Source organism: Ambystoma mexicanum, chromosome 10, assembly GCF_040938575.1.
Source record: "Ambystoma mexicanum isolate Mex_15411 chromosome 10, UKY_AmexF1_1, whole genome shotgun sequence".
Classification (NCBI taxonomy): Eukaryota; Metazoa; Chordata; class Amphibia; order Caudata; family Ambystomatidae; genus Ambystoma; species Ambystoma mexicanum.
Window position 1 is genome coordinate 336,359,768 of NC_090932.1, and position 24,761 is coordinate 336,384,528.

Sequence of the window (24,761 nt, forward strand, 5' to 3'; positions counted from 1 at the left end):
TGCGTCACGAACAAGGAATGCGCCCTAGAGCCCCTCCACCAATGGTACTACTCCCCAGTTGGCCTGCACCACTGCAATGCAGCTATAGACCCGAGCTGCTGGAGGCGCTGTGGCGAGCGGGGGTCCTTTTTCCACATGTGGTGGGGATGCCCGACAGTGCAAGCCTTCTGGAAGGAGATCATACGGACCTTTGAGGACATTACCCAGCGCAAACTGCCGATAGACCCGGAGGTGATCCTCCTGGGGGTGCAAGCCCAGACTGCTATCCTAAAACAGGACGCTCTGCCAAATTGCTTACACATTTGCTGCTAGCAGCCAAGATCACAGTGGCACGGAAGTGGAAACCGCAAGAGGGCCCTCTAGTGGATAAAGGTTTGGGAGATTCTGGTGGCGGAGAAGATCACGGCAGCTAGGGAGGGGGCTCTCCACCGCTTCACTGACTGCGGGGCTCCAGTACTGGACTAACATGCCCGATTCCAGGCACTAACTTTCCAAACCCGCCTGGTGTCGAGGTTTCTGGGCCCCCGAAGCCCTGATGGATACACAGACCACCAGAGCACCACAAACTAGTGGTGGGATGGGAGGGAAGCCACTGTGAGGGGGAACTGATCATTCCTCACATATATCGAGGGTAATGGGAGTCTCTCCAATATGATTAATGTTTGCTCAATGCTGAAACCGAAATAAATAAAGTTGTTAAAAAGAAAAGGCATTGTCAGACCTGCAAGATTGGTCAGGAGACTAAAACAAAGGCATTCCAAAGGGGCCATTGTAACTGTTGCCGGTTACTGACTTACTTTTTGAGAGGATCGCAATAGATACTGTCAGACCCCTCAAACCACCCAAGAGCAGGTTCCCTTATAGATTAGTCATCTTCGAATACGCTACTGGTTAACCAAAAGTGTTTATAGTGAGGGCCAACACCACCATTTTAAAGGTACTACCTTTGTTAACAAGAGTTGGCTCCCTCTGAAAAATCTACCAGTTCAGGGTACCTGGCATAGCTCGAATCCCAGGCTATGTTTATCTTTTACACAGCACATAGTTAATTCTGCATGTACCTTGATTGTTTGAGAACTACTATAAGGTGTCTGTTTTCCAAGAACACCAGAGTTCAAAGCATGTCAATTAAGCTGAGGCTCTGAGCATAGGTTTTGTTGTAGGTGTGGGTAATAAATGCATCTTTAACCTGTTCCCATGTGATGGTATTATTATAGTAATGCACTAAAATGCAAGCAAGGTAACTTTGTTTGCTGTCCAGAAGGCACCCAAGGCTTTCACTGCTTTCTATTAGGATGAGCAGTTTATGGAAGAAATCTTCAGGCGGACTTTGGCATGATCATGGAAGAATGGAAAGACCAAGAAAACTCTTGCCAAATCTGGTACAGTTTGTCTAAAACACAGAGGAAAGAATGAGGCTTGTTCAAACCCTCATGGAAGAGAACCTGGAAAATGAGCAAGAGGACCTGACAAACCTGCATAACAATGGTTGCCAATACACCTTCTATATATGGGGTAATGTCCTGGTTATGTTACCCAAAGCTAAGAAAAGGTACTAGCACTGAGGCATGGCCCATATAAGGAGCACCAAAGGAGGGAGAAACTCATGCCACTCCTTTTTTTTAACCATCAAAGGGGAAGACCAGGAGAATCCATTGGCTCTTCAAAGGGAAGGTACATTGACAAATCCCTAATAACCGACAGAGAGACGCAAAGAAATTGAAGGAGTTTTATCATGATATTCAAGACCAAGAGTATTTTCAGACAACCCAGGTAGAACAAACAGTCCCCAGATAGGAATGCCTGATGGAGGGGGCGTGGCCAGCTGAGGACCCATTCAGATGGCTCCGAGGTAGGCTCTGTAACCCCTTTCCCAACACGGCCCAAATCCCCCCACAAATGTGACCGTTTTTGGCCGAAAAAAGAGGCAGATGTGGCGGAACACATGAGGCACTGCCAGAAAAGAAGAGAAGCGATGGGGAGCCACCGTAAGCGAGTTTGAAGTGTTTAGGCGATGCAACCCTAACCTCCCGCCAAGATGGCGGTCCGACGCTGAAAAACGACGGGCTCCCGATGGCGGATGGCGGATAGCCCCATTTCGACCCTGCATGCAGAAGCCATTAATCCTCAAACCCAAAACAAGACGGAAGACTCCGGGCCCCATCAGTGAATGAGAAGCCGCGTCCTCGTTACGCGGTCGGCGGGGTGCCGCGGAGAGTCACTCTGGACCCTGAGGACGGCAAGAGGCAAAACGCAGTGAACCGGCACGCATGCCCGCCTGCAGGAGATCCAGTGCAGCTGATCAACAGAACTGTCCCTGAGGTGCACGTGAACCAAGGAGCAGCCAGCGGAACCACCAAGCTCCGAATGGATGAGTGGCGGCACAACCGCAGGACGCCATGCGCTGGGAGCGGAGGTAGCGGAAGCTCAAGGTAACTGCCGGACCTGCCAGAGCCACGACCGGAGCCGTCCCGTGGCCCACGCTGGATATGTGAGGTGAGAGGGGGAACAGAAGCGCTCTCAAGCAGTGGCGGGAAGGCAGTGCAGCGGAGGGGCTGCCCGAAACAACGCACATCGATCGGGCGCACAGCAATCTTCCCCCCGCCTCACTAAGTTGCCAGAACGGGAGGCGCAACCCCAGTGCGCCCCAACCAGATATAAGCTCTGCCGGCTGTGGGAAGGAGGGACCCGCCTCGGCGTCTGGCAGCTTGAGGAAGACACGGGGCTGTGGGAGGGAGAAGCCTGGAATGCGATGCGAGGCATGCAAGAGGAAGAACACACTAAGACACTGCACGCTACTGAAGCACACTACGGGGAGAATTCCAAACGCATCATAACAGCATCTGGCACCCATTAAATACGCCACGGTTCTACTATAGAGTAGCATATCCTGCTCACACAACTGAGGGTGTGCCTTCTCGCGAGTAACCCTGTGGCCATGGAGCTGATAACCCTTCAACCCAGCAGGAGATGAGAACTGAACAATGGCGGAACTCACTCAATGAGTCAATAAGCTGCCCACAAGCAAATCCCATTCAATAGAGTGACCTGAAACGCCCGGAGAAAAGCAGGAGGGGCAGATTCAAGAAGCCCAATACTCAAGGATGTTTCAAGACTCCTGGCAGGAACCACAACCTATATAGAGCTCCACAGTAAGCAGGTACAGAGAACCACATGTTCCAACACAGCACATTTTACAAACACATTAGAAGCAAGCCCAGCCCCAGGGTGCTCCCGTCCTCCCCTCCTCCCACTCAAAATATGTCCAAACAATCTACTAAATCGAAGGGAGGAACATCAGGGGACATAAAATTGATGATGCAGGCGGCAGAGACTCAAAAACGGGGCCAGATTCAGGCCACTGCCCAGGTACACCTCTCCCTAACGGAAGACCTGGCTGACATAATGGACCCAGCCAATCTGGAATACGGACCTCATGGCATTGTTCCAAGAACTGAAAAAAGACATTAAAGAAAGTGCCGCGGACTTGGCTAAATCTATAGCCGATCTCAACAAGGGGGTCATGGCAGCTGAAAGAAGAACAGACGAGGTGGAAACCACGATGGCCGAACAGGGGCAGGAACAGGAAGAATTAACCAAAAGAGTACAGGAGCTTGAACAGCAGATGGAACGGGTTCAAAACAGGCAGGAAGATGCCGAAAATAGGTCTAGAAGGAATAACATACGGATCCGATGAGTCCCAAAATCCGTGGCAGACCCTGAACTACAACAATATGTAATAGACCTATTCCAACACATCCTAAGTGCTGGAGATAAGGACATGGTGCTAGATCGCACACACAGGGTCAACTCGACGTACCAACTTAATAAAAGCTTAACTCCGGATGTCCTTACAAGGGTACACCTATTTCAGCTAAAAGAAACATCATGCGCGCCGCAAGGAAAAAAGAACCTGTTCACTTCAGATCTGCAACTATTCAACTATACCAAGACCTGGAATAGGCAACCCTCCTCAAGAGAAAAAGGCTGAGGGTTGTGACAAACTGGCTGCGGGCTGAAGGAGTTCGCTACCAATGGGCATATCGTACTGGACTTCGTTTCAAATGGGAGGGTCAACGATACACGATCACCAAAGTGGAAGAAATGGAAAGACTTATGGGAGACAAGGAGGACAGCCGAAATGCTGGCGCAATTGGCTCCCCACCCAGAGACAAAAAGAGGATGGACTCACCTGAAAAGGAACAATGGAAGCCAGCACACCCCCGCCCGAGGTGCCGCAATAAAGATATAAACGCCACAGACCCTACATGAGTGTTCGAGCTCAGGCTCTACGAGTTGCACTTAAAATACCAGATGCTTGATCTTGACCTATGATAGGCACTGACAAAATGGGGCGTAAATACAAAACTGAGGGCAAAGATGGATACCGAGAAAGATATGTCAAAGACCGAAAACATACAAGAACCAGAATCAAGGGGGGAGCTGAGGTGGGGGAGAGGGGGACCAGACCAGTTTCCCAGGGAAGTTTATACCTGGTGACTTGTTGTGGTAAATCCACCATGGGTGTTTGTAAGGGAAGTTGGAGTTCGAGGGTTAAGGGGTTTAGGGGAGAAAGTTTACGTTTAAGGATGACGGTGATGCATCATATACAAAGAACACTCGAAAACGTGGAGAGATCTCTGGATTTTAAGAGAAGCAGAAGTGCAGGACATGAAAATAGCTGAATTTACATTTGTTACACTAAATGTCCAGGGGCTTAATTCCCCAATTAAACGCAAATCTATGCTATCTAGACTGGGAGATATGCAGGCCTCAGTGGTCTGGATGCAAGAGACACACCTACTTAAGGAAGACGAACCCAGGCTGAGGCATAGAGCGTTTCCCACGCAATTCTTCGCCACTAGTGGAACGAAAAAACGAGGGGTGGGCATCCTGCTAGCCAAAGGGATCATCTTTGAAAAACAATTTGTGAAGAAAGACCCGGAGGGCTGCTACCCCTGTTGGTGGGAGGGAAACTGATGGGGCAACAAGTAACGTTGGTATCATTTCATGCCCCTAATGAAGGACAAGATTGTTTTTTGATGGAGATGCTCCCGATCATTGCGTAATGGGGGAAGGGACAGATCGTTCTGGGAGGATAGCTCAGCGGCAACGTTCTTGCCTTGGAAGCAAGACGACACGAAGCAACACAGGTTCGATCCCCGGGTCCGCGCTTAGAAATCTTTGGGTATTTAAGCACGTTATAAATACACAACTAAGACAAACAAAAAAAACAATTCCTGTAGCAGCGCCTCGATGCCCGCGGGCTGTGTGAGCGCTTTAAAAATGCAACAAAAAAAAATAATAATAATAATCATAATTAATGGGAGGGGATTTTAATGGGGTGATGGACGCCGAGATGGACAACACTCTCCCATCCTCCTCCAATGATCACACGTTCAGACAGGCCCTAGCTAGATTCCTGAGAGAATTACGCTTGATTGAAACATGGCGCTTCTTTAATCCACAAGAAAAGGCTTACACCCATTACTCCACGGTACATAGAGGCCACTCCCGGATTGACATGGTGCTGATCTCGGACTCACTGATCCCACAAGTTATGGGATTAGAGATTGGAGTGAGGTGCCTGTCGGACCATGCCCCAGTCCTCTTAAAGTTGGAACCCCTGAGCCCACAATATCAGCCCCGCAAGCCATGGCACCTAAATGAAGTAATCTTGAAAGATTTAGCCCTCAGAGCAGACAAACAAACCTTGAAGAATTACATCCAAGAAAATGTCACCCCTGGGATACACTGGGACACTATGTGGGATGCAAGCAAAGCCGTGGTAAGAGGGGAATTTATAGCGCACACAACAAACTACATTAAAAGAAAGGAAAGGGTGAGACGAGATATGGAGGCCCAAGTGGCAGATGCCGAAGCAGAGTATAAAAATAAGGGCTCACAGAGAGCATGGAGGGCATTGAAAAAAGTTAAAGCAGCCTTAGGAGACCCACCCGGCGGATGAAGCAGCGCTTCTCCTAGTACAAACCAAACAATTCTACTACACTAAAGGGGATAAAGCAAACCGACTCCTCGCAGCTAAACTGAAGCAGCGAAGAAACCGGTACCGCATAACCCAACTCTGGAACTCGGAAGGGAACCTAATATGGGGAGAAAAAGCAGTAGAGGAAGTGATCCACTCATACTATACTAAAATCCTAAAAAGGGAGGACCTGGTGAGAGAAGAACAGACCACATTCCTCAACCAAATGACCCTGCCACAAATTAGCGATTCAGAGACAAATGTTAGAAGCCCCCATAACAGAGGAAGAGGTGGGAGAAGTAATAAAAGCACTAAAGGCAAACAAGGCCTCTGGCCCAGATGGGCTTATCATAAACTGTTCAGAACCACCCTGATAGGGCCCCCTAACGAAACTGTTTAACTCCATCCGGGACACCGGTAGGATCTCTGGAGACATCAGCCAGGCAACCACAGTATGACTACTAAAACCGGACAGAGACCCCAATGAATGCGCAAGTTACCGCCCCATTTCGTTATTAAACGGAGATGCAAAAATGTACTTGACGGTCATGGCTTGTAGAGTAGCGGAGGTATTGCCCGGGATAATCCACCTCGACCAAGCAGGTTTCATACAGGGGCGAAACACACACGATAATAGCCGCAGAGCCATACATACAATCGAATGGGGTCATAGAACAGGTCAGCGATTCTCAGTCTTGGCACTAGACGCCTCCCGAGCATTCGACAGCCGACATTGGGGGTACCTACAGCTGACTCTGGAAAAGTTCGGGTGTAGCCCGATCTTCATACGCATGGTAATGGCCAATTTTGCACATCCATCCACACGCCTAATGGTTAATGGACGGTTCACAGATAGTATCCCTATTCAGAAGGGCACAAGACAAGGGTGCCTGCTGTCACCTCTAATATTCGCCATGGAGCCACTAGCACAAAAGACCTGCGACGACCCAGAGATCCAAGGAGTAGAAGCAGGCGCTGGAGAGGCTAAAAAAATAGCTCTTTATGGAGATGATATCCTCATGTTTCTCAAAGATACAACACACTCGCTACCAAAAACATTAGATCTATTAACGGAGTTTGCAAAGGTTTCCGGATTCCATATTAATTATAGTAAATCCTGCACACTCAATATTACTGAGAGAGCAGAGCAAGTGACAGAATGGGTGGACAGGCACCTGCTGAAATGGGAACAAAGGGCAGTGAAATACTTAGGAATACAACTAACCTCCAAATACGAGAAACTATATGGGGCTAACATCCCGGAATTGCTGAAAGAGCTAGCAGGGGACCTAAAGCGCTGGGAGGTGCAGGAACTGTCATGGCTGGAATATTGGCTGTAAAGATGACCCTGCTCCCCAGGTTCCTCTATGTGGTAAGAGGCCTACCAATACGCATCCCAGCCTCAGCAATCCAAAAACTACAAAGGGAGATAATGGCATTTATTTGGAAAAAGGAAAAACCAAGAGTTCCAAAAAAGGTCCTGTTCAGACCCCAATTGTTGGGAGGGTTGGGAGTTCCCGAAATCCGCAGATATCTATGGGCAGCACAGATAGCCCCAGTACTACAGTTGTCACCCAGAAATAACCAGACGGGTTGGACGGCCCTTGAAAAGGAAGCAACTAGAGCCCCCCTGGATAGCCTCCCCTTCCTTGCAGAACGACACAGAACAAAGAGGATGTGTTACTCGAATCCACCAAGGCATGGTACTGGGACAAGGCGTTACGAAGTAGAAAAGTGAGGATTGGAGGGGGACCGCTGACACCAGTGGCCCATAACTTCACCCCTGGAATGCGGTCCGACTTCTGGGTACAATGGGGTGGGAATGAGAAAACACGGACAATGGGAGACCTTTACGAAGAAGGTACACCCCTAACCTTTGAGAGATGCAAAGTTAAGTTTAATATACCTGAGACTGAGAGGTTCCATTATGTCCAACTAAGGCATTGGATCTCTAACAGGAAGGTCCGAGAAGAGGCAACCCGAGATCCGTTGGGACTAGAACTCACAATAAAAGATGGCCAGCCCAAGAAAGGGGTGTCGAAAGTGTATAGCTTAATGGGAACAGTAGACCCTGAAGAATCAATCCTCTATATGCAACGGTGGGAAGCGGATATGGGGAAACCAATCTCTAGCGAAACTTGGAGCCAAATCTGGCAAAGAGCTGCTAAAAGCTCTAAATGTACCTCCATTAAAGAAGCAGCATACAAAATAAATGTGTTTAAGATGGTACATGACACCTGCAAGCATGCATTGCTTTAACCCAGACTACCCCACGTCCTGCTGGAGAGGCTGCGTACAACTTGGTGATCTAATACACATGTGGTGGTCTTGCCCGCTTGCTGAAATATACTCGAAGGAAATCCTAAGTTACATCAAGGAGATAACAGGGACACAATTATCATTCGACCCGATGGTGGTCCTACTGGGGGAGGTGGTGGAGGGATGCTTTGCTAAATCTGGGCCGAAAGCCCACCTCATTACCGATATACTAAGTGCGGCTAGAATAACTATGGCTCATACCTGGAAGAACAAACAAGGACCGATAGTGGCCATGTGGTGGGTAAGACTATGGGGGGTAATGGCCATGGAAAAGACTACCGCATTATCCCCCGCTCCTACACAAAATATTTGGACACCTGGATGCCACTACACAAATTTACAGATGATAGAGAACAAATGTACTTTAAGCCGAGACTATTGCGCAGCGTTTCTGTTATTTAAAACACACACTCTGAACTGAAAAATGTGCGACCCAAGAGTCTCAAACTGTTGAAATATGCTACAACGTATCCAATGTTGGGAATGTTAGGCGGGTGGGAGGAGGGAATATCACAAATGTTTGTATTTATACCTTTGAAAAACCAAAATAAATAAAGTTGTTAAAAAAAAAAAAGAATGCCTGATGGAAGGGAGTACCCTTAAGTTGATATGGACCATCAGAAGCCTGGCACGCTGTGATTCAGGAAAACATTGATATGTTAGATGATTCATAGCCCTGGCAAGCTAATATGGAGGTCCATTCCCCCACTTCTCCACCTGGGCTACTCTTAACAGACATGCTAACCACAAGTCCAATCAGTTGAGATGGCCTAAGGCCTAAAGAGACGGTTATGTCATTTGGCGGCACTAATAACACAAGTCAGAGGCTAAAAGGAGAAGCCATTATTGTTTAATAACCACACTTTTTAATGTATATTTATTTAAAGAAGGGCATGCTTTTATTTTCAAACAGAAACACAAAAGGCACAGAGTACAGAACAGTCCTGCAGTCTTCTGCTTTACTGGACACGATTCTCCACAACAGGGGAATCCTGTCAGACTGCTATACCTTTCGGAAACCCATTGTAGCGTTCTAGTTTCTCACACCTGGAAAGTTCACATAACTACGTCGGACAGGAAGCATTTCTCCAGTTGTCGCGGGAGGTCATCGCTTCTGAACACTTCTCTCCAGGTCAGCGGACGCTTTGTTTTTAAACTCCATTTGTCTACTAGCGTAGTTCCCTTCCTTGTACCTGTCTGTTCTGTGCTTCCTTACCTGCCTTCCTATTCCTTACCTCCTGGAGTCCTTTGACACTGCCTTATTCCTACCTTCCTGGAGTTCTTTCCATGCTGCCTTTATAAAGAGTACCTCCCAATGCTTCTTTGGACTTTTACCACAACACAAGGTGTTTGCTTCCCCAGAGTGTTTCTCCCTCCTTGTTGTGGACCCCTTTCTAAGGTTCATAATGTCTTTCAATCGGGCCCGGATCACTAACCTGCCAGGCAACTATTCAGTGGGGAGACATTCTGATAGTCTGTATAAAAGTGACTGGCATGCTGGCCTTCTATCGGGACAGAACCCACTTATTCAACACGAGACTCTGCACCCATTCCACAACAAGATCTGCAGAACCCGACAGGTGCTCCCGAAATATCGGTAAGAGCCAAAGCAGCAGACTCCGACATTACCATAAGTGAGCAGGAGTATGAGGAAAGGTCAAACCAAATTCCAGCAATGGAGACAATGGCACAATACATGGGTACATTAATGAAGAGGAAATAAGGCAAAAACTGATAAAATAGGCAGAGTTTCATCTACAATATGTGCTATTGAAGAGAAGAGTGGATCACGGGTAGAAACGTCTATGGCTATATTGCAGAGTTGCATTACAGGGAGAGGAGAAAGATTGTAATGGTAGATCTAAATGAAGGGGTAGCATGGATATTTTCATTTTCAAGACAGTGTAGGGTGCTGGAGACAAGGGTATGGGTACCGGAATAGAGTGATACAGTGGCCAGTTGGGGCTATAGTACACCATTTGATTTAATAAAGGCAAGTAAATGGAATTTGATATAGGACTGATAATGCACGACAGCTAGCTGGCATGAAGGCGATGCACATAGGTAAGAGAGGAGCAGAAGAGGTTGCACAGAGTGAGAGTTTCAGAGTTGAGAATTCCGTTAAGGTGGCAACGGAGTAGAGAGGGTGGCTTAGGAGAAAGGTAGAGCGTTCTAGGTCAAACAACCTTTTTATAAAAAGCTAAATAAAATTGATTTAGAAAGTTAGAAAGACCGCTCTGTGATAGCACAGAGCGGTCTTTCTAAATCGAACTGTCAACCCCTGCCACGCACCTGAGTGCTCGCAGGGGCTGACAGACACGCCATGACCCGGAAGCGGCCACGAGGGAGAACGGGTAAGTTCATGTGTGTGTGCTTGTGTGTGTGTGTGTGATTGTGAGTGTTTTTGTGTATGTAATGGGGGTCTTGGGAGGGGAGGGAGGGAGAGGGGGCAGAGTGAGGGGGGTCTAGGGGTTGAAATCCCCCCGAATTTTTGAAAATGGGGAAAGAGAGGATTGGGATTGCTCAGCGAGGAAATTTCCTTTTTTCTATTTGTGTAGGCCGCCCAAAATTAAAATCGGGCAACAAAAAATACACAGACATAGAATCAGCTAGAGCAGTAGTTGAGTAGATGCAGTAAAAAGTTGAAATTGAGTTCTCCAGTGGATCAATAGTTGAGGAAGGCACATGTTCCATAAAAACCATTAATCTACAATAAAGCAAGATTGTTTGGCCATCAAGTGGTCAGTTCAGACTCTCTGCTTTTATTTAGCTGGAAGACGCTTAACTCTTGTTACTGTTATCACGCGGTTATCCTCAAACAAGGACACTGATATACAGATATTAAGATGCTTCCTAGCACTCCAAACTTTACACTTTGCCATCCAAAAACAGGGCAGAATAAGACACCAAAATGCAGACTTCAGATCTTGCTTCCCCGCTGCCTTTGATTCTCAAGAGGAAATGTGGAAATCAAGGGTCAGAGGGTATTTAGTCATGTGTCCTTCAGAACATTGCATAAAACACAGAATCACAAGTCTTGCCTCATTGGTGGGGATCATGTGGCGGAGCCTGTGATGCTGACAGGCCAAAAAAGGACTCGGAAACCAAGAGAAATGGGGAGGGTGGAAGTTCTTAGAGAGATTCAGTGCTGGTGAATGTCGAGAAGCCATGGAGACTCTGAGAAGACGTTGCCGGAAAGTAAGCAGAGGTTGAACACAGAGCTATTGTGCAGCAATGTGGACAAGAGAAGCACTGAATCTGCATGGAAAGAAAACGGGATACCAGGTAGAGGGGGTGAGAGGTGGAAGTGGAGGAGAGTGCCAAATGCGACACCATGCACAGCTCCTGAAGAGTTTACTGGTCGGGAGGTGGCCAAAAACGAACAAACTAGCAGATGCAGAGGAAGGCGCTTTCTGAACTAAGATCAGAGAGCGATTTGCAAATGCTGGCCAGTGTGAAGAGGTACAGGAGGTGGTCATCTGGCAATGATAATAGACATCCTAAGGAAACCCAAATGATAGAGCTGAGAATGACATTGAGAAAGCGGTTGAAAGGAGAAACATTGGACATTTGATGTCAAGTTTCAAAATGCAGTGTTTCTTCTGGTTATCACATGTACGTAGGCCATATGACTCCTAGCCCCAGCAAACAAATGCCACTTGATAGAGCACACTGGGGCTAACATACATAAAGTTTAGAGTTCTGGACTACCTGATAAACCGTTTTAATAATACAATTATGTAACTATCTCTAGCCCAACATCTTAAATTTAAAAATCTCCACAAAGAATATAAATGGTGCATGTTATGTTCTGGATTATGTACAGAAGGTAGAAGGGCAAACATGAACCACTGCACTAGTATGTTTGTTAGAACAAGATGAAAAGCATGAGAACAAGTATGCAGCCCTTGCTTATAGCACCTCATGACGAAACTCCTCACATTCTATATGGGACTTAATTGCCAATAACCAAAGTGAACGGTCCTGAGAGAAGCGTGGGGCAGGGGTAAGAACTAAAGCTATTAGCTCCCTGCTGTGCAGCCAGGTGACTAGTTTGGCTAAAATGTTTTACTTTTGCTCACCAAAGCATTTAGCAGGGGAACAGAAGTGAGCAGAGACTAGCTAGAGGAAAGACAGGTTAAGTGGTACCATGGGGGTTCAAAGGGAAGTGAAAATGCAGCAAAGTAGCACAAAAAGGAGGTGAGCGTGGAAATGGGAGAGGCACATTGAGGTAGAATCTGTGGTGATAACGGTAAGGGAACTGTATGGAGGACAAAGTAAGACCAGGCACATGTTGAATCTCAGTCAAGCAGATTCCTGGAAGGGTAGGCAACTACAACACTCTTGAGTCTGCATCCCTAAGATCCGTATTGACTGAGATTCAGCCAACGTTCCAATTCTGGTACTTTATCAAGACGAATTCTGTATTATTTTGGTGTAACATGCAGCATAGAGAGACAAAGCCAAATAAATAGTGACGTGTCATGTTGCCAGATGCGGGTTACAATGTTTTTACCTTCACTGAATTGTTAAATGTTGTTTCACCCAGGGCACTGTATGGGCAAACAGCCCTGTCCCTCCTTCACATCTATTGAGAATTACTATGTTATCAAAGGAGCTGCAGGTTGTGCTATCAATCTAATTGCTGCTAATGTTGCCATAATTTTCTTTCTCCCTGCTTTGAGAAACATACAATGAATGAAAGGATTTTTTCATCATGGCTTAAAACAATGCATGTTGTACATCAGTAAATGCAAACCTCTGTCCTAGTCAATGATGATCATCTCTGGGTCCCAAGTAAAAACGACTGGTTTGCAGCGGCTTCAGTGCAAACAACACTTGTGTCACCTAAGCTTCCACTGAGAAGTCAAATGAGAAAATCAAGGAGTTTGCCCTACCTTCGGATTGTGTAACAAGACGACGTCCCTTTGGGGAGATTCCAACTTCTTTTTCCAGTCATCATGCATCACAGCAAGTTTATACGCCTCCTGTGGGAAGAAGGACACATTTATATTGCTTTGCACATTACAAATTGTCTTTCACATGTATTGAAATAAGTTAGAATGGCTAGTCTTGTTGCTGGGTGTTTTGAAAGTGGAGTTTAACTAAATGATTCTAAGCCAATGCAGTATCAACTCAGTCTAAAAAGTTGTAACAAAACTGATTATTGTATTTTAATACAAATGTAGAATTTCAAAATGTTTTTAGCCTGCTAGACTCCTCTCAGGAGACCATCACTACACCACATGCTGCCTTTCCTGTACTTCCTTCAACTACCTCGCCAGTGCACGCCACTGCCCCATGGCTCCCCCGCCCTACGGTCACATTCAATGATGCACACCAACTTGTCATGGCTAGAATCCTGGTTCTTTCACCACACAGGTATTGCTTTTCTCTCAAGCTGTTGTGCAAATGATAACTTCTTTGCAACTGGCTTTGTAAGAGCTTGGACGGTTGCGCAGATGCCAGTAACTGCAAAAACCACAACTCCCAGCGCAAACAGCCACTAGGCAGACCGTCCGGTTTATAGCCATTTAGCGATTGCTATAAAAAAGGGCAAAATATGCTGCTTCCAAAAAAAGTGCCATTCCACTGCAAAGAGAAGGTTAACAGTGCAACTTCAGTGTGTATACTTTGTTTTACTTTCCCTTGATTTTAGGAGCATGCCTTTTGTCTCTGGAGCACCTTCCCACAGACAGCAGATCATGCTTGCCACTGTGAGTCAGCAACAGCACCAGGAATCCAGAAAAGAGAGCAAGATAGCTTTTGCAGGCTACTCCGAGTGAGATTGCTCTTCAGTAGCCTGCAGTAGAGCAGGTACACTGAAGTGGCAAGGCCTGGTGACGTGACCAGCAGCCTACTTAAAGACTGTAGGCCAGCTCTAGGCAGACAGCATTGAGTAGGCTGCTGGTCACGTGACCAGGCCTTGCCACTCAGTTGCTCCACCCACCACCTATTTAATCAGTCCTCCTTAGCCGTTCTCATCAACGGCATCTTCAGCAAAGGATGTGCAAAGACAAGAACCTCACCTGTTTGTGCCTGTTAGGACCCGATAGGGTCAAGGACCTGACCCACTATGCTGAATTTCACCTAAAAACTAATCGCTACTACTGCTACTCAACAAAAGACATCACCATGTGTGTTCTCCCTTCACAGCCCATCCCCACTCTCACTAGGGTTTGAATGGCCAGGTGCCCTGGTCAGCCCCGGAAAGCTACCCTAATGAACCTCATCAATATTGCGCTTGCCCCCATCCAACACCTACGGACATGCACACGCCCTCTCATGTTGATCAATGCTTGCTCAGCAGTCGCTCACACTGCCGAGATAACTGACCTCATCTCGTACAACAACCTTCATGCCCTATTCATCACTGAAACATGGTTTACCACATCCTCCCCACATGTTTTTAATGTCCTCCTACTCTAAGGCTACATGCTGACTGGTCAGTAAATGGCAAATACAGGTTTCAATGTGCTTGCTTGACAGCATTGCAGCATATATGAAGTGTGCTTACCGCGACATGCACCATTTTACAAAAAGCACTGGTAAATATTGTGTCACCAGTCACCTTGGGCCAAGTGCATTTCTCCTAGGTCGATTATGTAAACTAAGGAACTCGCCCTGCAGGTCTAGTGGAATTTTAAAGAATTTGCAAGGCCTGACAAGGAATCCATCACCTTCCACCTCATCTACAGACCACCTCACAGGAGTGACTCTTTCCATTGCAGACATCTCCAACTTTCTCTCCTCTGCCAAATTAGCACATTCAAATTATATATTTCTCTGTGATTTTAAGATCCCAGAGTCACAGGCTGACAACCACACTCAAAGCACGCTCTTCGCATTGGCAGCTTCCATGGACCTTAAGCAAATTGTGCTCTCCCCCACGCACAACACAGTCAACACCTTAGACTTAGTCTTCACATCACCCCCCAGCATCACCTGTGCAGACCCTATCCCAATTGACTGGTCTGACCACACCGCCATTCCCATTTTCAGTCATTCACTCGACTTCGGCTCACAAAGGTCAGGCTAAATGTCCCCTCACTCAACGCTGCTCATTCAAGACCTTCCCAGGTCAATGAGCTACAAGCAAACTTTGCAGACTTCCCCACCACAGGGAATGCCTCGGGCCTCCTGGAATTATTCAGCAACTCTGCTATGAACCAGTGGGCACTCATGACCCCCTAGAATCCAGCCGGGGTAAGACCAAACAATTCACTCCATGGTACACCCCCAAGCTAGCCTCCAACAAACGCTCAATCAGAGCCCTAGAGAAAGGGTGATGCAAAAACCATAACTTAGGAGACCTCACAAACCTCATCTCTGCGCGCAAACCGTAGGATTCAGATTACAGAGGCAAAAGCTGCTTACTGCTCCATCACCGTTGCAGCAGCCTCTAACAGTAGCAAAGCCCTCTTTGAAATAGTAAAGCATTGTACCAACCCCTCACCCGACCCCCAGGCACCAGCAACTCAGAAAAATGTGACAGAATCAACACATTTTTTATTGAAAAGTTTGACAAAATCTGAGAGACCATCGAATCAACCTCTCACAGCATTAGCATCCCCCATACCCTGGCACACACACTGCTGCCCCTCTGGACCAAATTCTCTCCTCCCATTCTCCTGGATCTCCTAAAAATGATTGCCAACCTACGTCTTAATCTGACGATATAATTTCGGCTTCCATCATCATACAATTGACGGGCCAGGTGCTCAATGCACAGCTCAGCATCATCAATGCCTCCCTCACAGAAGGATCATTCCAGGACACCCTCAAGACTGGTCTTGTATGACCTCTTGAAAAAAAAAAACCTCAGATCCAGACGACCTGACCAACTACAGGCCCATTATGAACCTCCCGTTTATTGCCAAAATCTTGGAAAAAGTAGTTGCTACACAACTACTCACCAGAATCGAACAACTTGACCTCTTGGCTGCATTTGACACCGTCAACTACTGCATCCTTCTCTCACACCTTGCTGACAGGATGGGATTTTCCGGCACTGTCCTGAATTGGTTGACCTCCTACTTCTCAGGCACACACCAGACTCGCCAGGTGAACTTGTTGCATTTAAACCGACTCCAAGTCTCCTGTGGAGTGCCCAAGGCTCCATCCTCTCACCAATATTATTTTTTTTTAAAACATGTTTATTTTAAACCGGAAGCACAGATGAATACAATACAAGCATATCAGAGAAATAAAATGACCCTGCTTTCAGTTAGATGAGACTGAGCCAGCACAGTCCACTGACCCTGAAACTCTCCCCTGCCCCCACCCATTCCTCTCCAACTCAACCCGCTTCATGGTTCAATAGTGTGGGCACGACCGTGAGCAGCTCCCTGCTCGAGTGGAGGGCCCCTCTGGCCAATTGGGTTTTGTGAGTCATCGCTGGAAAGTTCTGATCGTAATCTAGGAATGGGGCTCATATGTTTGCAAAACGGTGTAAAAGGCCTGCCTTGGCTGCCGTGATTTCTTCTGCAACCAAAATGTCCCATAGTTTCATCCACCAAAGAGTCATTGAGGGGCCTTCCGTTGTCTTCCAGTTAAAGGGTAGTGTAATTTTCCCGGCCAGTAGAAGTTGTGTCAGGTGTTTGGCTGTTTTCCCAGATCTCGCCGGAGCGCCTAACAGGATGGTTTCCAGCTCCATGCGGATCATCACCTAGGTAATGTCTTTTATAGTGGCGAAGCATTGAGCCCAAAAATCTTTTACGGTTAGGCATGACCACCACATGTGGAAGTATGACCCAGGCTGTCCACACAGGCGCCAGCATTGGGGGTCCAGGGCCCAGTTAAACTGATGCAGACGTAGCGGAGGGTAGTACCATCACAGAAGCAGTTTGTGGGCGCATTCCTGGTTAGTGATGCAGAAGGATGAGGACTGAGTCCTAGACCATATGTCCACCCATGTCTGGTCTTCTAGAGGATGCAACAGGTCTGCCTCCCACTGCGCCATGTAGGGGGGCCCTTGTGGTGAGGGTATTCTCCTGCAATAGTTTATATATCGTGGAGATTTTCCCCCGAAGCAGCAGGTCTTTCAGGGTAAGTTTAAGAGGGCTAGGGGTGAGTATTGCTGCTTGCCGGATTTGGGGGTGGGAGCACCAGTGCTGTAGTTGCATGTAAGGGAACCTGTCCGTCTCTTTTAGATGAAAGGCTGTTTTGCATTGTTCGAAGGAGAGAGGCTGGCCATCCTCGTAGAGTTGTCCTAGGGATTCAAGCCCCCCTGCAATCCAGTTTTTGAAGGTCAGTGGATGGGATCCCGAGAGAAGGCTGGATTATGGAAAATCGGGGAGGAATGGCCCAATCCCCTCAGGATGCTACGCTCACCTGGTATCCACGGGGACACCACCCAGCCCTGGTTGGATAATTTGCACTCTCGAACCCTCTCCCGGTCCATTGGTAATGCCTCTGGTTAAAGATGGGTCTGCAATATAGGGGAACTGGATTCAATACCAGATTGTCTTTATGTTTTCACACCTCCCTTGGCCTCAACTCCTTCCTCCCCCTTGGGCCTTCTCCTCACCTTAATATTGTAAAAGGTGGATTCTCCGTCCTGCTCCTCGTGGCAGGGGCGCGTAGATGTGGGGGCGAGCAGTGATCAAGTTACTTCACTGGTGCAAGCCCCCCTGTGGGAATCTAGGCCTGCTGCGACTCCGTAGGTTTGCTGCTTTGCAGTCTTTATATGCAGTTCTTATGTTCCGTTTAGTTCGAATAATAATGTCTTGCTTCTTTGCTTTTAGGTATGGAAAGGTATTTTAGTGTTGTCATTCATTTTGAAGATGAGCATGGGCCGGTGGGTGAAAGCGCGGTATGCGCGATGCTGTCCGGTGAGAAAGCGCGATGCTCGGCGCTGTTTCGCCTTTTATATTGCTAACCTGAGTATTTTCTCTCCTTGCAGGTTGCAATGTTCCTCGCTGAGCGCCGTAATGTTCCAGCAATGATACTGACCAGGAGATGACTAGCCAGGTAAGAATTGTGTAGCTTTCTTCATTCGGGAGGAAACGTGAGTAAACGCTTACTAAGTCCGTCTTTCTTGCTCCTTTTTCCAGGTTATGGTATTCCGGGATGCATGCAGTGCCACATGATGGAGTTCGTACCTTCAGGTGAGTGGAACTGAAGTCAGCGATGGATTGAAGACAGGATACTGTTCCAGGCAAGTTTCGTAATGTTCTCTCTCGCGCTGCAGGTCCTTGGTTTCAGGTAAGCTGGCATCAAAGAACTGGACACAGTGAGCGTTACGCTGCCCACAGCAGAATAATGCAAAGCATGTTCTGCTGTTTGGGTGTGGTTTAAATAGTCTCAGGTTAAGTAGTCCAGGTAAAATAGTCACAGGCCCGCCACACCCAAAGTAGTCCAGGTAAAGTAGTCCCAGGCCTGCCACACCCAAAAGAAAAGACCGCATAGCTCAGTTCCTTGTAACTGAGCTATGTGTGTGCCTCCATGTTGGCTGAACCCCCCAAGTTAAGTAGTCCCATTCTAATGTCGGTCTTGATGATGGTTATGAGCCTGGCGCCACAGGCGCCAGGACTGACTCCAAGAGAGTCTTGGAAGAGGTTTTAAGGCCTTTGACCTGGCCCTAACTGGAAGGCTGACTTGGCAGTGAGGGCCAGGGGCAAGGGTCACGACAGATGCCCTTATGTTTTAATGCCCAGTCCCAAGTTTTAAGGGTGTGTTTAGTGGAGGCCAGGGTCCCCTTCCAGGTTTGGCACAGTGGGGGTGGGAGATGCGGGAAAAAACGCAGGGGCAGTGGGATATGGGACTGCTCCAGTTCTACCCATTTTGGGCACCCAGAGGTTAGGGCCCACGCCTGTACATGTGCCAATTGTGTGGCTACCTGAAATTTACGCAGGTTGGGGACCACTAGCCCTCCTAGTCTAGCACTGCCCATCATGGCCTTATGGGAAATCCTCGCTTTTCTGCCCCTCCAGATAAACCGGAGCATTTTTCTCTGTAAGCGTTTAAGGGGAGGCAGTGGAATCGTAGTGGGGAGGGAGGAACAAGCATACAGTAACCGTGGAAGGAGATTCATTTTGCAGGCGGTGATGCGCTCAATGAGTGATACGCTCTTGTGAGGTCCATCGTTCGAGATCGCTCTCTAGCTCTTTATAAAACGGGGGGAAGTTTGCTAGGTAGACATCTCCAGGGCGGGCAGGGATTTGGACCCCCAGGTAGGGAATAGCTTTCTCACTCCATTGGACCGGGCATAAGGATTTCAGGGTCTCCCGTTCCCCAGGTTCCAGGCCAATCCCTAAGGCAACTGATTTCCCAAAATTGATGGCAAAACCTGCTACCCTCCCAAATTTGTGGATCTCTTTAAGGGTTGGCGTTAGCGAAGAGCTAATGTCTGTTATGGATAGCAGCACGTCATCAGCATATAGTGCAATCTTATGTTGGGAGGTGCCAATGGGTAGGCCATCAATGCTTGGGTTCAGTGGAGCCCGCTGGGCGAAGGGTTCCATTACCAATGCAAACAGAAGAGCCTGAGGAGGGTCTTAGGGGACTGGTAGTTTGCCAAGACAAATGTTTGGAAGTTTGGGCCAAAATGGAAGGCTTCCAGGGTAAGTTGTCTCTGTCAAAAGCCTTGGTCGCGTCTAAGGCCAGCAGTGCCTGCTTATGCGGATCCTGCCTTGCAATGTCTACTAGGTTAGGTTCAAGGCTCTATGAATGTTATCCCCAGTGGACCTATGCATTATGAAGCCTATTTGTTCTGGATCTATTAAGTTGTGTAGGGCATACGCTAGGCGGTTTGCCAAGATTTTCGGGTAGATATTGGCATCGATGTTTAGTAGGGAAATGGGCCTATATGATCTATTATCTCTAGTGTCTTTGCCCGGTTTAAGCAGAAGGATGGTTATTGATTCTAGCATGGACGGGGTGATGGATCCCGACAACCCAAATTAATTAAAGAGGGCTGGGGGCGTGGCCTACGAGCATGTGAGGAAGACGTGTCGCTGCAGAGCTCTCCTGCCAGATCCTCAAAAGATCCTGTTTTTTGATATGCAGATGGTGAATTGCCGGTGTGAAGTGTGGCGTTAGGTGCCCGAGACAAAGCGGCAGCAGGCACTTGGTCAGAAGCGGAGAGAAAATCAAACCAAAGCGGAGCAAAGCTGAGGAGAGAAGTGGAGGAGGGGCGATCCAAAATGGCAGTACAGTAGGCAGTGGCCAAATAACGCAGAGCCAAGGGCAGAGCAGCCCCTCACATGGCCTTGACATCCAATCAGCAGCCTGATTACCATAAGGCATCCCAAACGTATGTAGACTGCAAGCAGCAGATGCGGCTTCCCTCCGGTGAGCTGTGTTTGCACAGAGAGGAACCACTGAGAGCACGAGATATTAGCTGAGCATTCCAGCAAGGTGAAAGCAAAAACGCACACTCCAGCACACACTGGGCTTCACAGAGCACAGGCTAGCCCGAGACAACCCGTGCCCTTGTCCCCTAAGAAGCACCTCCAATCACAGAGGCATCTATACATACAAGTATGCCGACAGCTCAGATATAACAGTGCCCCATAGCTAGCGCCGCGGGGGAGCACCTGCAGGCACCCACAAGCCCAGATTACTCACGGCAAGAGGTGTTAGGCGCAGCCAGAAGCGCATCAGGCCACAGCAAAGCACAAACCAATCACCCCGGAAGGGACAGGCTCCTATAGGGGGCCCAAGGTGACACATAGCGCTGGAAGAAAGTGGGGACAGCTGCTAAAGACTACACAGAACACGCAAGGAACAACCAACCCACCGGCAAACCCGCACTGTGCCAATCCTACCTAAGCAGCAAACAACACAGCAGCATTACCCAGGCACAGACAGGCAACTAAGTCACAAGAGCTGCAGAAGACATACAACTGATATAAAACAGCCATATCTAATCATCATATGCCTGACGGACGGAGAAAAGCGGTAACACACCAGAAAAGTGCCCCGGAACCCCCCAGACAAGCCACGATTGACAATTATGCCAGGAAGGCAGACTCACTGGGGGACCCTCAACACGGGGAAAAACCACCTGAAGATGCTGTAGTGGAAACACAGCAGACATCAGACAAACAAGCGGTTCTAGAAGCTATCGCAGCTGTTAGGGAGAATTCTCATTCTATGGCTAATTTCCCTTACCTATAGAGTCCCGCAGCAGCTTTGCGGGATTTGAAGGGTTTGTTTCTTTTTACCTGCTAAGAGCGAGACTCTTCTTCCCACTCTTTGGCATTTTTGCTATGTGTGTTCTAGGCTATTTTTATGTTTAATGCCTATGGGATGTTTCTCAACCCCATAGGAACCATCTTTATTCACATGTGTTACACAGCACCCTCAGTGCAGTGACACAGGGGTGTCGTAGCGACCCCCAAACACAGACTCCATACCCTGGCACTGACTATTGTCTCCCAGGGCATGTAAAGTCTGCATTGACTTTACTAGTCAAATCCTATGAAATAAACCAGTACAACCCATCTTACTATGAAGGTACTGGAAGGGGTTAATAGTTTTTCCCCTATGTTCATTTTCGAGAGGGTACCGTACAGTCCCTCTCTCAAAAGTTTCTGGCTGGTGGCAGTGGTTACTACCATAAATATTCGACTGCAAATATTTTCCCATGGGATTTTCCCATTGTTCGACGCTACCACTTTTTCTGACAGCCTCTAACATACCGCCGGTGCATTTTAATATTAACTTTACTCTGGTAGGTTTTATTTGCCAGAAGCCCTCCTTTCGACGCCACTGAGTCTGGGGTGGGTCCATTGTGTGGAAGGGGGAGTAGGACCCCTGGACAGGGTTGCCTCTGCAACCCATGTCGCACTCTATCCTGATAGGCTGGAGGGTCTCCCGCCAAGATGACCAATCCACTGTGTGAGTGACAGCTAGACTGTATGAATGGGGATCTTTTTGCATAAAAGCAGAGTCCTGAGGACTGGAAGAGCAAGACGTTGCCACTGGAACTAAGAAGCCAAAGAGGAGAGAAGCCAAAGACGTCTGCGACGACTGAACCACCGGTGAAGCCCTGCTGCAGCGTCTTACCACTTTTCTCCACACGACGAGAGAAGATCTTCACCTGCAAGAGCCTTCTTCCCTTGAGCTGGTGGGGCCAACCAGTTTGCCAATCGCCTTCTCGGACCTGACTTGGTCGAAACTCCCATACCCTGTACTCTGAGGTCGCATAGCCAGGCACCAGTCCACCCGGACTGCGATTTAAAGGAGCGCACCTTTTATTCGTTGGGCAGCACCGCGGCTGGTTTCATCCCTGGGTAGTGCAGTAACTCGAACCTTCCTCCACGACGAGAGCCTCTCTTCCTCTTCTGGATCACCCGAACTTCAGGAACTACCAGGAACAACCGCCATCACAGGAGCCACTTCTTCATTTAAAGGTACATTGTTCCGCCAGGCCGTCCTTTCTTCGCGGTAGCACTAAAGGGTGTCCAGTTATAATGTCGACTGCAAAAAGTCGAATGCAAAAATGTCGAAAAAAAAATTCAAATGTGTATTTTTTTAATTTGCGGTACCATAATTAGCTCCTTCCCCATTCCCATTGAGCCCTATGGGGGCAAAAATGGGAATGGGGAAGTGCCTTGGTGAATGGGGAATTACCGCCCCCGCTCACCTTGGAGTAGGGCGGTAATTCCGCCATCCACCAAGGTGGACACGGTAAAATACCGGCGGCAACCATGGCGCTAATAGCGCCATGGTTACCGCATACCGTGTAATGAGGCCCATGGTCTCAAGAATTTACCAGACAATGATGGAAGAACTCCCTGATGATAAAAACAAAGTGAGGCAAGACTGGGAACAAATACTGGGAAAAGAAAGAACAGATAAAGAATGGGAAAAAGCTAAGCTCTACCCAAATGGCACTGCCCGAAAGTTAGACTCTACTGGGAGAAGATTGAGAAACGACTAAGAGACAAAGGAGTAAAAGGGAAAGCTTGGACCATGGAACCCTCCTTACTAGGCATTTACAACTTCCCAAGCAAGAACAAAGCAATGACAAAAATGATAAATCTAGCATGCGCACTCTGCAAAAGACGAATAGCAATGGGCTGGAAGGTGACAGCAGAGCCAAACATAAAAACGTGGTGGAAAGACCTACAGAGATGGACCATTGCAGAAACGGCGGTTTGGCAGGAAACATTGCACACCGGCAGAAGAGAGATCTCCACTGACATACTGACATGGAATTAATTTGATACTACAAGACATGTTCGTCTCCCCTGATGATGAACCTCCATGAGTCAAAATCCTGGAATAATCCGTACAACAAGAAAAGCACATGACACTGGAGCCACGTCGCCACCAGACGGATGCTGACCTGAAAAACACCCAGAGCGGGATAAACCGGACGACAAATAAGTTTCACTAACTTTGGGTTTGGGGGGAGGTGGGCGGGAAAAGTTGGAGGACGTTATGTCATGCAGTATGGTTATGTTGTGATGATTCACTAAACTGTAAAACTAACAAACCTGTTTAAAAAAAAAAAAGAAAACATTTATTAAAGAGGGCTGTTAGTGGGGCTACCAGTTGGGGCGAAACACTTTATAAAACCATGTGAACCCGACTGGGTCTGGAGCTCTGTATTGAAGGGATTTAATGGCCGTTTTGACATCCTCATCTGTGATCGGGGCGTCAAGAGTCTCTCTGTCAGGTTCTTTAAGTTGAGGAAGAGCGGCACCTCATAGGTACTCTTGCTGTTCCGTTTGAACCCGGGCCGATGCGGACATCGTCTCTGAAAGATGGGCTGCTGCCAGTCGCAGTTCATCTTGTTCCGCATACTAAAGTCCCAGCATAGTGTTCTTTCTCCTCGCCTTGGCTAGTTTCTCCACCAAAAGTTTATTCGCTTTATTGTTGCTGGCATACTAACCCTGCTTGGATTTGGCCAGTAGGTGCGCGGTTTCCTCTACATAGTGGGCCTCCAACTTTCTCCGGGCTCTGGACCTCTGGGACCAGCCTTTGTGTTTATGAGTGGCTTTGGCTTTCTGAACCTCTTCTTCGAGATCCATCTGGGTTTGCCGTCTGCGTTTATGGAATGCTGCCCCATGTGCCATTAGTTCTCCCTGTACCACAGCTTTCATAGCCTCCCATGTGTTAGCCGGGGGAAGTATCCACCGCTGGATTTTCCTGGAAAAATGTCCTGATCACTTTGGCTATGGAAGCCCTCAACTGCATTTCGTTCAGAATGGGGTCATACAGGTTCCAGCGGCGTCGTGAGGGAGGGTCAGGATCATGGGCTCGGAGGGTCAGTGTCACTGGGGCATGGTCAGAGAGTACCCTCATTCCAATGGTTACTTGTCAACAAGGCTACAATTTGTGGGGAGGCCAGTAAAAGATCAGTTCGGGAGAAGGTTCTGTGCACATGTGAAAAGAAAGAGAAGTCTTTTTCGCTGGGGTCTGACACTCTCCACGTGTCCACCAGCTCCAGGGTCTGAAATAGTTGAAAAAGGCTTGTAGCAAGCTTAAAGTCTCTAGGAGT

At 47.9% G+C, this 24,761-nt stretch overlaps 1 protein-coding gene across 3 annotated transcripts in view; it reads right to left on the reverse strand.

The window, feature by feature from the left end:
* The window catches only part of DDHD2 (DDHD domain containing 2), a 2,155,663-nt gene that overhangs the window by 1,731,693 nt on the left and 399,209 nt on the right, over window positions 1-24,761 (reverse strand). For all 3 annotated transcript variants that reach the window (XM_069617940.1, XM_069617939.1, XM_069617938.1), the window contains exon 4: window positions 13,204-13,293. In XM_069617940.1, coding sequence (XP_069474041.1) covers window positions 13,204-13,293 — 90 coding nt within the window. The remainder of the gene's footprint in view (window positions 1-13,203; window positions 13,294-24,761) is intronic.